We start from the raw sequence: 15,545 nt of genomic DNA on the forward strand, positions 1-15,545 counted from the left end.
AATAAAAAAGGAAACCCAGCGAACAATTACATAACTTTATTTGTATATATAATATTTAATTAAAATGGTTGTACTAAATAAAAAAATATTAACAATAAACAAAACAACATACGCAACAATTTAATATCGTTGTTTCCCGTGAAATTAAAGATATAATCAAAGCACACACCTTTTAAAATACGTAGTATATAAAAATAAATGTCCGAAAACTATTTGTGCTTATTATAAATGTTGGTGACCAAGATTCTAAACTTATTACCAACTACGATCTAAGTACCAGTGGTCACTGATTCAAGGAACTAATTAATTTTATCCATTACCCCAATAACGATTACTTCCACATACCGAATCGTTTATTTTAAAGCATATATTTCCAAATAGTTACTAAGTACCAATTAAGATGATGATTTACGATGCTCGCATTGACATAGGCATATCTGGCATCACTATGCAACAATACAAACTAACAATTTAAAACAGATATTACTGTATTTAAACAAATATTGCGTACATATTTACTTGAATAACTGGAGAGGCACTAAAAAGGCTGTCAATAAACTATATCACAGGGTTACCATGTGCCTCGAGCAAGCCAGATAACATCGTATTTAGCCAATAAATGGTAGTAACTGAGCAATAAACCTGGGAACAATCAGTCCCCAAGAGGAATGCTAAAGTAGTTCACCAGAAATCATACATTCGGAGTCCAATATACTTGGAGTATTGAATTCATAATTACTTAAGTTTGTATTGAGAATTATATTGCAATTCATTTTTAGATCATCACATTCGAACTAGTCTCTAAACAGAAGGATACCTTCATAACCACAACCATGCTCTTACAATATCATTCAGGAACTACTTTGTGAGAATGTTACGTACAATTTAATACTGTCCTAAATGCAATCACTTAGTGCTACGTACCGATTATAAAACTGGGGTTCTAACTTGGGGCATTTGTAAATTCGGACTTCGGTTGATAATTCGAATATTTAAATGGACTTGTAATTTAACTGTACCCTACTCTAGACCCACTATGTTATTAAATACAGGTTTCTTTAAACTTTTTACTTATATTTTATAGATACATTAATCGTTGATTTTTGACTTATAAAGTGCCCACGTAAGTGCGTAAATTGTCATTATCACAAAGATTTATTACGGTACGGATAACGGTGCGGGACCTATTCACTAAATATACCTAGTAACGATATAACAAAAATTCACCCGATGTCTATTTTGAAAATTGCACACAGGTAACGATAATTAAACTTGCATTTTGGTAAAGTCAAATTTGACGACGGCTGAACAATTTAACAAGAGCTGTATTATAACTACTGTTATAAATGGATTTATCACATACACACTTACAGAGCCTTCATAAGCATCTTGTCATAAAGTAAGTAAGGCAACGCTAAGTTTCATAGCAACACCCGTTCATAGACGAGTGTACTTGCAACAGAGAAGGCACCAGACGCCGTTACTATTCTCTAGGATAGGTAGGCAAAGTACTTCATTTATCGTTTTCTAATATGTTGTTTTCTTTATCGTGACCAAAATTATACACAATTTACTACACACGAAAACCGAGGCTTTTGAATGTCGAAAACCTTTGCCCCGAAGTAATTTACGTAACGGCAAAATATTTGTGTATTTTTTTCTACACGTCCTCAAAGTTATTGCTTGGTTCCCTAGCTAACCGGTACGATACGTGACGTCTTGATGCTGACACTAGTTCTGCTTTCACCTACCTATCCTAAAGCGACTAAATGCTCTCGGGCGGAGAGGCCGCCGCGGTTACGGGCAGTCTTTGTTCATCATGTTGGTGAACGCCTTGGGAATGTCTTCGTTGGTCTTGGACATGGAGCTGGTGCCGAGCAGCGTGGGCGCCGCCATCGTGCCCGTCTGGATGCCGTACGCCGTCTTCAGCAAGTCGTAGTTTATTTTTTCCGACACGACGGAATCTTGTCTGTAAAATGAATCATTTTACAATGAATCAACGAGAATATAACTTAACTTAGATTTGACAAGTTTCTACAGACTCATTTGGTAACGAATGCACACAAAAAGTTCGAGCGAACTAGCTTGAAAAGATCTTCAATGACATGTTAACTTTTTGCACCAACCCGATATTAAGCAGGATTTTCGCTAAAATTTTGAACTACCTACGGACGATGACCTGATAACTTGTCAGTTACGAGTACCATGATTGAGCATATCCATCTTAGAGAAGATATTAGAAGAGGCTGTCTTATTGATGACTTGTAGTTGTAGCTTTACGGGCGAACAGGCTACAAGTATTCTTCTGTCGTGTGGGGTTTTCTGTGATGACCGACCACATACCGACCGACCGACCAATTGTGGTGGCACGGTTATTATTGAACCGCTTGAGGTTCTTGACGTGGACCGATATAGTATGTACGCATAACCTAAGAACATTTAAATGCGTATATTTACTTGTAGTGGGGGTGCGTGGTGACGAACGTGCGCATCCACTGCGCCATGGTGGAGAGCTCGCCGTTGGCGCGGCGCTGGATCAGCTTGAGGTACTGCTGCACCGAGCAGTGCGTGTCCGCGTCCACGTCCATGCCCGACAGGTACGACTCGATCAACGGGATCAGGCCCGGGAAAACGCCGTCCTAGAATAAAGGTATAGTAAAGGTAAGGTATAGTAAAGGTTAGAAGTGGATGGCGGGTGACGGCTATCTGTTGGGTACCAGCAATAATAGCCCAGAAGAACACACACACACATACACACACACACACACACACACACACTTGCGTATCTCGAAGGTTCCTGTCAGTTTTTCCCTTATTTAATTTCTTTTTTTTTTTCTGTTTTTTTTTTTGATATATTTTTTGGATTATATAATTATACATTTCTCTAATATTTGTAGCTACCTAGTAACACATTAGAATATATTAAATAATTACCAAGGGTTGGGGCCTGGTGACCTGTAGTACAAGGGAAATCCTTTTACAAGCACCAGCTCCCTTAAAATATACTTGTATCACAATGTTAGCCAACTAAGAATTTTTTTTGTTTTGTTTTGTGTTTTAAGTGGAGAAATAAACATTTTTATTATTATTTTTATTATTATTTAAGGTACTGCAACTATTATCTACTTATAACTGTACCTAAATTTCGCACAATAAAAATCTCATCTTTATAATTATGTTTCGTGTAAATATTATACAGGGTGCTAGTGACATCGTAACGAATACTGAGGGGGATGATTCAGCTAATGATTCTGAGTTAATATCAAGAGGAATTTTCCGTCGCAAAATTCATGTTTTTTTTTTAGTCTTTTTAAATTATTTTCAATTCTATATTTTTACGATGGAAAATTCCAGTTGACCATACGTTCCACCCATACGTCCTTGTACGGGGTGTAAGTGACATCGTAGATGATTCAGTCAATAATTCTGTGTTGATATCAAGTGGAATTTCCTGTCGGAAAATTCATGAAAATTTGCGGTTTTTTAAATACTTTCAATCCCATACTTTTGCGACGGAAAATTCCACTTGATATAAACTCAGAATCATGGTCTGAATCAACCCTCAAAGTTTTCGTTACGATGTCAAGCTACGTTATGAATGTGACTTCGGGTTTATAATTTTTACTTAACTTGTAATTTAATTGTTTTTTTTTTAAAATGCGCTCGGTGATGTCTACCCCAATTAGAATATAGTCGTGAGCTTATGCTTACGTTATGTTGTTATGTCTTTTTGAATAATCCTTTCAAATAATGTATCAATAAACAAACCTTTCCATTGACAATTTCGTCGACGGTCATCTCGGCGTACTGGTCCGGGGCGTCGGGCGCGGCAGGCGCCACCTTGGCGGGCGCGCCCACGTCGCGGCGCCACCAGAAGCGCTCCGACAGGCACGCGGCGCGCCGCTGCGCGCGCTGCATGTTCTCGTCCACCTACACGACAATTGCGTATACACCTGGGATGCTTAATATTCCCATTTGGCCGGCCGAAGAATGCATGCCGACCAACACACAGACTTACTCGGCCGCAAAGTAACCAGGGAAAAGGGACAGTCATAGTCACCCATACTCCTCTTCAAAACTAGAGTTATAGGATAGGCATTTACTAGGTAAGCTTGTACCAGCTTGAGCCACATCTTCAGTTGCTATTAGGAAAGATGCTGACGCAAACCTAAATTAATAGGTATATGCAGAATACAAACAAATAAAATCAACAACACAATAAACAATTTACAATTAACCAGAAAGGGTATAGCGAGGTAAGGAAGACGAAATGGCCCCCATGGCCCATGACAGAATTATCATTTGTACTGGTATTGGCACTCTAAAAGAATACGAAATGTAAGGTCGTTGACCCCTGACCTTGACCTGTCTTTGAGATATTCGAGAAAGTTCGTACGCGCGCCGAGTTTTTTCAAAATTTTTTTTCCGAAAAACTATAAAAGCTAGAAGGATGGGACCAATTGCGTATAATTAGGGATACTTTGAAAAATATTCTGAATTTTTTTCAGAGTTCTGGTGAAATGACAACTGTGCAAAATAATTAAACAAAATATAAATATATTTTTTTAGTACTGTTCTATTATGTTTACCGCGCCAAAAAAAATATATAATACTCTTTGATTTATATACTTACACCACACAAAAACTGATTAAAATCAAAGAGGCGCTTCTTGAGTGATTATGAATTTACTTAGTGTGCGTACGGCTGGTAGGAACTAATTAAAGAGGTCGTTTTTAGATTAATTATTATAATTACATGTTAAACATAATTTTAATCATCATCATCACTGTTTTCATTTATTACAACATTGACTGCATCATTTGAAAATATTTTCGACAGAATTTCAGCAGGACGTAAAATGCGAGATAGATATCTCGCATGAGCTAAGTAATATAATTATTACACTTGCGGCATATGAAAATCGACTTGCGAAAATCGTATTTTGGGCAAAAGAAAACCCATTTATGCAAACCGTTTACAATTTGTACTACGAACTAGAGTTTTAAGTTTAGCATCCTGTAGCACTTTCTTCATAATAGTGGCATCATTTTCCGTACCATAAATTGGCCCAGCAAAATCAACTATAAACCCGTTCGTAGTACAGATTGTAAACAGTTTGCATAAATGGGTTTTCTTTTGCCCAAAATACGATTTTCGCAAGTCGATTTTCATATATCGCAAGTGTAATAATTATATTATTTAGCTCATGCGAGATATCTATCTCGCATTTTACGTCCTGCTGAAATTCTGTCGAAAATATTTTCAAATGATGCAATCAATGTTGTAATAAATGAAAATAGTGATGATGATGATTAAAATTCTGTTTAACATGTAATTATAATAATTAATCTAAAAACGACCTCTTTAATTAGTTCCTACCAGCCGTACGCACACTAAGTAAATTCATAATTACTCAAGAAGCGCCTCTTTGATTTTGATCAGTTTTTGTGTGGTGTAAGTATATAAATCAAAGAGTATTATATATTTTTTTTGGCGCGGTAAACATAATAGAACAGTACTAAAAAAATATATTTATATTTTGTTTAATTATTTTGCACAGTTGTCATTTCACCAGAACTCTGAAAAAAATACAGAATATTTTTCAAAGTATCCCTAATTATACGCAATTGGTCCCATCCTTCTAGCTTTTATAGTTTTTCGGAAAAAAAATTTTGAAAAAACTCGGCGCGCGTACGAACTTTCTCGAATATCTCAAAGACAGGTCAAGGTCAGGGGTCAACGACCTTACATTTCGTATTCTTTTAGAGTGCCAATACCAATACAAATGATAATTCCGTCATGGGCCATGGGGGCCATTTCGTCTTCCTTACCTCGCTATACCCTTTCCACAAAGAATAAAAATAACATGGGAAATCAGCGTTGTTTGACTCCAAAAACTCATAATCGTGGGGTGACACCAGAAACAAACTAAGGTACACAAGTCACGTCGGATATCTCATTTACTCTTGAGGGGTTTCCATAATGCTGAAAGACAGAGTTAGAGACTGTGAGCATGTCTATTCCTTTGTCAGTGTACGTCTACAACTCACCAAGCTAATCGGCATGACGAAGTTCAAGTGGTAGGAGAGTATGACGCGGGTGAGCAACACGACGAAGCAGACGTAGGCGGCGTTCTCGAAGTCAGTGAGCTGCGCCTCGCACGGGCGGAACTCCACGCGCCAGCCGATCGATGAGTTGGGCGGCGGCGGCTTGAACCGCATCGTCTGCCAGTTCGTCGACTGGATGTTCTGCGGAAAGTGATTACGTGCGCTGTAGGCAGTGCCCACCCTTTCGGTGTGAATCTAAATTTCGTGGATTTCAAATCGTGTCACACGCAGACGCAATGTGTTGCATCAGCGACACTTCTTTTTTATATATATTGGGCAAGTATGTAGGCTCAACTATGCCTGATGATAAACATAGAGAAGCCCTAATTGCAGTAGAGTCAGTTTTGGATTTGGTGTATGTCAGCAGTTAATTTTTAAAATACTTATCCGAAATCTGTCAAGTAGCTAATTAGGAGTGGATAAGCTTCATTCCTATAGAATTTCATTAATGCGATAATTGCTGCCACGTTTTTGGATATGTTGATAGACTGTAACGGTGCCAGGCTACTAGGTGGGCGATAATGAAGACGACATTTACAGTCATCGAGATTCGAAAACAAATCCATAACATGAACCATAACTAACCTCAAAATGGTCGGTATCATTCTTGTCGTCCTGGTTAACTCGCTCGCTGAACAGTGAGATGGTGTCTCGTATGAAGAGGTGCGCCACGTGCAGCGCCAGCGGGTGGTCGATGCCGCCGTCGCGCAGGCGCTTGTAGATCGCCTCGTCGTGAACTAATGGAATGTCGTTGTATCTGCGCGGGAAACGTACATTGATTGATAATTCTATTTAAACGGAAGATGAAGGCGTGCTCAACCGAAACGAAAAACCAAATGTAGGAAAGTTATACAAAAAAACGTATAGTACTTGGCCCCAGCAACATGGGTTCCGTGTTGCGCGCGATGCGACAAATAAGGCAGGCCGTAACTTCCGAGCGATGCTTGTAGGTAAACGTCCCGCAACATTTGTCGCTACAATTTCGAACTGCTACATGCAGCAGGGGTAGGCAGGCAAATTCTTTAACCACGAAGGGAAATTCAAAAGTTCCAATGACTCACTTCTCATGTTGCGGCGAGAGGTAAGAATCGATAGAGTCGTATCTGGACTTGTGTATGCGGAACTTGTTGTGTTTGAGCGGCTCGAGGCCGCGCTCCTCGCGCGTGCGGCAGTCCACGGAGGCCGAGATTACGTCCCAGCGGCAGTCCACGTCCGTTAGGAATCCGCGGTACACCGGCGACGCCGCTGACAGCGCTAGCTGGGGAATGGTTACAAATTATACGTGGACTTATGAGAGTTTGGTGTTACGAAAACTTTGACTAAGTTGATATCAAGCGGAATTTTCCGTTGCAAAACTATGCAATTGAAAATAATAAAAAAAACACAAAAAAGACATGAAATTTGCGACGGAAAATTCCACTTGATATTAGCTCAGAATCATGACTTGAGCTGAATCATCCCCCTCGGTATTTGTTACGATGTCACTAACACCCTATATAGTTAAATGCATCTACATGTCACTGGCTTGGTTCTTATTATCTATGTGAGATGTGAATGAAAACAAGACAGGATGATGTATACGTGATCTTATTAGGATACGGTGTAATATAGATAAAAAGAAAAAATATATATATTGAGTGAAAGAATAAAAAGTACATCTAAAAGTGTTATTATTATATATTCTTCTTGCCAAATAATAATTTCGTAGTAAGTGGAATCCCTTAGAGTCAGCCTACATTCATTATCCCCTCATACTTTCTTATCGATCTTACGTTCGTCTCTACTCACTTTCCTACATAAATTATTTTTTTATTGCAAAGATTGATAGTTACTGCTGGAACCTTTCAAGGTTAAGAGTACATGGAACTAACATCAATAAGACATTACGCATATCTATACAATTTAATTGCTCGAACGCGCCATTGTCTTCAATAGTACGATATATTTTTCATCGCAAGTGCACTCAATGAATGAAAGTTATCACGAGGGTCGCCGTTACTTATCGATACATAATTGGCTTCTATCGGTCAGGGACATCTACATGTCAATGTCATAAGGTTGGAAATAATGTCGTGCATCTCATAGATATTGAGAATAGACGTAACAGTGATAAATTCATGCAACTCAACAAAGCGAGGTTTTGTGTGATATTCTAAAGGTACGAGTTGGCAGCGGACGACGTGTCGCAGCGACACAACTGGTTTCTATGTATTTCTATAGCGGCGACATGTCGTCGGCAATTAAATATATTTCATAGAAATAAATAGAAACCAGTAATGTCTCTGCGACACGGCGTCCGTTCCTGCCTCATGTCGTCTGCTGCCAACTCGTACCCTAAGTTCCTTGTATACAGCTCTTAAGGGTTAGGCAGCACGCCCCTTGACGTAGTGATTTATGTTTGAAAAAAATAATGGCATATGCATTATACATAAAACGCCCATTACAATTGGATACTTTCCTAGGTCAACGATAAATTATGAAATTCTGATTATTAAATAAAGACACATCTTAAGATGACTAAAAACGTTTTCTGTTTTCTATTTAAGAATTTTAATGAATAAATGCGACATTTTGTCACTTCTTTCTATGACGACCCAGGTTGCTTTTTCATACAAATTCCATAATAATTTCGTGTTTTGACGATTAGTAAAAAGTAACTGATTTGACTAGTTGAAAACTACCCTATTGGGGAGGATACAATAGTTAGATGGCGAACCGAGTATATGACGTCAGGTGATCTGTGTATCATCGGTTCGTCATGAATTAGTTACCATAATTGGGCAAAGCGGCGCGAGTTGATCGTAGAGCGTGCGCGCCTCGGTGATGCAGCAGGCCTGGAAGGTGAGCTGCAGGCAGCAGCAGCCCATGCCGAAGCCCATAGCGTCCATGTACACGCAGTCCGGCTTGGCCGCGCCCTTCTCCACCTCGTGCCAATTCTCCACCGGGATCTTCGTGTTTACGTCTTTGTAGACTAGAAGAAAACAACGATTGGCAATACTGTACCGTTTGCCACGGTTATTTTATCTCCTTCGAATCAATTAGAGGCAACGTGGCGCGAATAAATTGTAGTTATAAGTGTATTGCGTGGGTTGTAGATAAATACAGACATAACATAAACAAATATGTCGTATATCTCACTACCAGGCAAAAGCCTCTCCTAAAGCACATGTACTTAAGATTATTTTTATTAAGTACATAAAAACCCCAGAAGAATCGAGCATAAAAGTTCCACCAGCGACAGTAGTAGTAGTTAGAAGTCATTTTGGATAAATTATCAAATAAAAGAGGCACAACAAACAGTCGCTTAACCGCCATTTTTGAAGAAGAAAATCATAAATAAAAACTTAAACATCGTAACGAGAACTTTGAGGGAATTATATACATATATATTTATTTATTTATATTTTATTATCCCCCTCAGTACGCATTACATCACTAACACCCTTACATACATACATAAACTCACGCCCGTAATCCCTAATGGGGTGGGCAGAGCCACAAGTAATCAAAGACAACTTGCAGCCACTGTTGATACGAAGTCCAAAGATGGATATGATGAACCTTATGGTGATAAGGGATCAGCCTATCGCCCATAACATTAGTCCATCATGTTAGAGGACACAATCCCTCTGTCGGTTTTTACGACACCCTAAACACCCTTACAACACAACAAAATCATAAATAAAAATAGTTTTAAAAAACGTACTCGGTATATTGATCGCGACCTTCTCGCCCCTCCTCTCTCGGATGTTCCGGGTGAGGGTCTTGAAGCGCGGGTGTTCGGGGTAGATGGCCTCATCGGGGAAGAAGTGCGACTTGGTGACGCTGTCGCGCGGGTTCGGCGCGTACGGCGGGCTCGTGAAGTTTGGACAACCCAACCTGAAACAGATCACGGCATCGGTAATAATTGAAATGGCAAAATAATAATTTACGTGCTTAATGTGTAGTGAGAATGGAGGGAGCGGGAACTAAAACACCTTTACATAACCCACTATACTCTCTTTAAATGACTTAGTTGCACAGAAAACATTCAATAAACTTATTTAAATGTTTTAAACAGTTTTCAACGTGCGCCCACGTCGACGTTCCCTTTTCTTCCGTCCCTCTCACCCATACCTCTCGTTCTTTCACTCTGTTCAATCACATCCGTCTTCACACATTTCCTTTCTCTTTCAGACACGCAACCTGCATCTCTGTCTCACTTACCTGTCTCTCTCCTACTCGTTTAACTTCTATCATCTTACTTCATACCTACATTTCTGTATATCACATATTTATATGATAAAAAGGGTCATCATTTATACCCAAAAACAAAGATTTAAACTGCATATGTCTGTTATCCATGAAATTAGAGGATTAAACGAAGGAAAATCTGTACAGCGCCCTCTATATTGTTTTTTGCGAACATAGCCTGGAAAGTCCCTCATTGACAGAAGTGGACGACATAAAAAAAAAAAAACATCTCGTACCATCGTAAAACAACTTTCATTCTACCTGATAGATAACCAAGTTATTGATTAAGGTATACGTAGGTATATAAATAAATATCCAGCTCGGGTGGAATATGAAATGGATCATATAATTTAAATACCCACACTTCGACTCCCTACGACCCAGCTAAAATCACCGATAAACGCCGTATGCATACCGTCTGTCCCTCAGTGTACTTTAGAACTAGTCTGGCTCAAAGGTCTTACTGTTTTCTTGGAGGGTATGTATACAATAATGTCAATAAATTACTGAATATATATCCACTCTGTAAGAACGAATGCAAAGCAGTTGTTAGGAAATGGCTTCTTGGACTTGACTATGAGGACACTGAAAATATTATTGTCACCCTGAAGTAGACTAGCTACTACACTTCATCATAATCACACTGGAATATAGATGTCAGGCACACACACACACACACACACACACACACACACACACACACACACACACACACACACACACACGCGCACACACCACTCATGCATACACATCTCTGTTCTAGTAAGTTCATAATTATTATCAGTAATTATAACTTGATCCCAAGACTCAAGTCGTAGGGCTAGACTGAGACAGATAAAGTATTCACAGACAAACACACACACACACACACACACACACACACACACGCACACGCACACGCGCACGCGCACGCACACACACACACACACACACACACACGAGCATACCGTACTGGTTAGTTAATTTTAATTATTATTATTTTTTTATTTTTTTTTCTGCTATTCTGTTTTTAGTTCTTATCCTTTTTTTTTTAATGTATTATTTCTCTTTTGAGTTGTTATGTAACATGTGTAACATACTACGTGCTATAATGCACTTAATTAATTAGTATAGCACTTTACATAGTTCAGAGGGGGGGAGCCTGGTGAACTGTAATACGGGTTTCGAGCCCAGTACAGACTCCAGCTCTCTCAAAGGTATTCTTTCAAAACATTTTGTACCCATTAGTTATTAACTGATCCTTTGTAGAGAGAGAAATAAATAAATAAATAAAAAATAAAAAATAAATATTGCATAGGATTTGTATAGAAATACTCATCATCAGTAAAAAAAACTGAATATATAAATGTATGTATTAGTAGGTACAAGAGAAAATAATTCATTACCTAGGAAAGTTAGTAATGCTCATAATGACTTCGCCGTCTTTGAGTAGTGTGCTGGCTTCAGCCCGGCGATACTGCATGTTGGCCTCGACGATGTTGAAGTGCGCCAGGAGGCCGCCATACGGCTTGCCAGGCGTGCCTTCCACCATATATGCACCGTATTCGGGGCGCCACAGCGACTTTACCGCTGAAACAAGTATGCATACAATAAGTTGTTATACTATGTCGATGGCGTCCTGGTAAGACTACCAACATATTCGTTTTGCATGTTTGGTAATTAGTGTGCACCTGACGGAATGTATAAACATTAATAATGTAAAGGTCAAACCACATTTGTCAACATTTTCTATATTTCTATCCTTTTCTGTGGTTCAACCCTAATTCTTAACTGTTCAATTTACACCAAATTTTGTAACTAAGAACCGAATGATCGGAATCCGGCTTATATTTTATACTATGAGAAACTACCAACGGTCTATATTTTGTAGTACCTATTATAACATAAAAAACGACATATTCGGCACCTACGAAACTTCTCGGTTGGCAACCCTAAAAACGAACAAAGTTAAAATAACAAGCGAGTGGGTAATCAAAACAGAATGGTGTGTAAAAACAAATAGCGAAGTTTGTACAACATGCAATAGGAGATTTCCTTATACACGAGTGGTATGTGATATGAGATGGGTGACTTGTTTGTTTGTTGTAGATTTTACACTGATTCGCGTATGAGATTTTAGACAATCTTTTCTGAAAGACAGGTGCGAAAAACATAGGAGAATGCATTATGTACAATTATATCCTATACCTAAAGGTTGCTTGGAGGAAATTGCTACCTTAGGAATAATAAGGCCGCCTTTTGTACCAATATTTTTATTTTATTTTTGTAATTGTTTATATAAGTTTCATTTGTGTGCAATAGAGTTGTTTATTTTATTGTATTGTATGTAGGAAAATTCGTCAAAATATTTTAACAATATGATGTGAAATGTACTGTTGAGATATTTAACTAGGCTACTGAAAATCAAAGTAAAAAGTTAATTATATTTAAAAAATTTGTAGGTAGGTATTTTAATTTAAAAAATGTGAAACAATTTACTATTTTTTTTTTATTTAATTTAATTTAATTTAGGAAGGGGAGGCCTTTGCCCAGCAGTGGGATCTTGTAGGCTAGATTAGATTAGATTAGAAACAATTTAAGCAAAGCCTTTATGAGTTCTGCTTTATGTAAAACATCTTTATCTAAATTGATTAAGAGTGACAATCTACTGTAAGTAGGTCCGGTCTAGGTTTAAATACCTAAACATTTAATAGTATTAATTCATTCTGTACAACAAATATACGAATTAATAATTGTTCTCATAAAAATGTTGTATGAAATTAAACAGGGATAAAAAGGCCACATAGAAGCAATTCATCTAAAAAGCAATTTTTATTACTATCTACAATTTCCTACAAAATATGTACTGCACAATCTAGTATTCACTTATTAATATTACAAATGCGAAAGTAACTCTGTCTGCCTGTTATCTCTTGGAGAACATAGATATGTAGAACAAAATCCAGAGACACACTGCATTAGTACTTTCCATGGATGGACTTAATGCAATATAACCAAAGTCCACATGGAAATCTAGTATTTAATATGAAGTACCACTTGCCAGTTAAGTAGCACTTGTGATTATTTCAATAGATAAGCCACATTCAATAGGAGTGTTTAGTAGAGAGAAACTATTAGTCTGTCAAAGTAGTTTATATAACAAATGTTCTTCTAACAATGTATGTGTATGTATGTGTGTGTATGTAGTATGAGTAATTCTAGTGAAGAGTTAGGTTTTCAATAGACATTGTAATAGGAATTATATAACATTGGCATTGTGCTGGATAGAGAACCATATTATTAAATTGTCCTTGATTTGATAAGGGTTTAGATTATGATCCACTGATCAAGTTGGGATATAGTCATCAAATTAATCAATTCTTGAACTAATTATATTATATCTGATACACATTATAATGATGTTTAAATAATTTAAAGAAACTTCTCTGAATAGCTGTGCATGTATATAAACAATTGATGAATGTGGAGGAAGTCTGCTTACCCCGGTGGTAAATAGGCGTGATTTTATGTATGTATGGTAAAGAAAGAAAAGAATAAATATAATAAAAACCGTAGCAGTCGATCTTAGTCATCATAGGTGTCTTATCTTCCAGTTATATATTAGTGAAGTTAATGAATAAAGGTAACATAAAATATTATAATTATCTACTAACTGAAAAAAAAACAACAAGCCATTTTCATATAGAAATTCAGCTTTGTTAAACAGGTTTCTAGAATTGAAGTACTTATTAAGTAAACAAGTAAATTGTTTGTATTATTACACATTGTAACCAAGCTAATAATTTCCTACAACAGCATCTCTTGCAGGTTCACAACAACTTTGTTTGTCAGTTATTATTGTGCAATCTTTTCTATATAAATAGTGTAGACTAATCAATATGACACAGCAGTTTCAGCAATGTCATGAATGACTGGTCACTTTTTATAGGTCAAATAAGTTACCTTATTGATTGTAAAAAATACCAAGGTTATATTTTATGATTGGGATGATTGGGTCAAGACATGATTCTTATCTTTTTGTTTAATATGGAAATTATTGACTATGAATAAAATAAATTCACAAAAATAGAAAGTTTGTTTGTTGAGTACAAAGATTTAAAAAGGCAGAGAAATTAAATTATACTAAAAGTACAGATAATAATACAATATGATGAAAAAAAAACATCTTACATTTTTAAAATAACTGTCCAATAAAATAACTTAACTTACTTTGTGGGTTTTCCAGTTCTTTTTCTTGTAGTTTCGGTAGTACGTCTCCAGCTCTCAAACTGACTGTTGCACGTTGGTTCTCATCATCAAACTTAACTATTATGTACTCCACCTAAGATAATATTACATGGATGGTGAAATTAATACAATATTGAAAAAGCAAATAGAATGTAAATATAATTGAATGTGATAATGGGTAGGTACCTCATCTCCCCATTTGAGTACATCGCCAGTGCGGTCTCGAAGTTTTGCATATAAGTTGATGAACTGCTCGATACCATGCTCCCGCACATGCTCCGCCTTCGCCTTCGTCTCCTCCCATGTCAAAGGGGTTCCTTCCGATAGCAGTCCCATGTTTACTACTTGAATGCGTTTCCAATTCCAACTACCAGAACACTTCAAATTCAGAAGACACAAACAACTTGTAACTTTATTTCCAATATAACACACAGTCACTCTAACTAAACAGTTCATCTACTACATCCAAATATTTAGTATAACCTTTGGGTAATTGAAAAATATATCATTTCTCGACAGCAGCTCAACAGCAACATGAAATTTTGGTTAGAAAGAAAGACAACTTTTGTCAAAGCAATTTTTTTATGAAACTATGGTAATTTATTTTGTAAAACTTGAATTTAACCTTAAACTATTTAAAATCGTTACAAATATTGTCTTCTAGAAACTGGTATGTTAAAATGAATGAAGAAACATTCACAATCACAGTACTTAAATTTCACGATCTATTTGTCATTTTATCTCAATGACAGCAGTGTTTTGACAGTAGAGTAAAGTTACCAACTGAAATAATCGAAGCCAATACAAAATATGATTGATACATGATCATTGTACATGATTGATCCACGATTAATCGGTGTTTTTTTAACGAATTTTCGGTTATTATATTTTTATTCACAAGTTCACACACAGACATTTGCTAAGTTAAACGAAAGAAATAGGACTAAAAAGACTCAACAGAGTGACTCTATTGTATC

The 15,545-nt window shown here is 37.0% G+C and overlaps 1 protein-coding gene across 1 annotated transcript; it reads right to left on the reverse strand.

Annotated features, from left to right (window-relative positions):
• Positions 1-21: 21 nt before the first annotated feature.
• LOC126382004 (glutamate--cysteine ligase catalytic subunit) lies at positions 22-15,318 on the reverse strand. Its single transcript, XM_050031684.1, has 11 exons — positions 14,755-15,318; positions 14,551-14,662; positions 11,727-11,910; positions 9,815-9,987; positions 8,880-9,079; positions 7,170-7,366; positions 6,694-6,865; positions 6,052-6,249; positions 3,769-3,930; positions 2,458-2,639; positions 22-1,969 (listed from the first exon to the last, which is right to left on the reverse strand). The coding sequence occupies exons 1-11, from the start codon at positions 15,022-15,024 to the stop codon at positions 1,798-1,800; spliced, it is 2,022 nt and encodes a 673-aa protein (XP_049887641.1). The 5' UTR covers positions 15,025-15,318; the 3' UTR covers positions 22-1,797.
• Between the last annotated feature and the right edge of the window lie 227 nt (positions 15,319-15,545).

The sequence above is a fragment of the Pectinophora gossypiella genome, chromosome 3 (assembly GCF_024362695.1).
Source record: "Pectinophora gossypiella chromosome 3, ilPecGoss1.1, whole genome shotgun sequence".
Taxonomy (NCBI): Eukaryota; Metazoa; Arthropoda; class Insecta; order Lepidoptera; family Gelechiidae; genus Pectinophora; species Pectinophora gossypiella.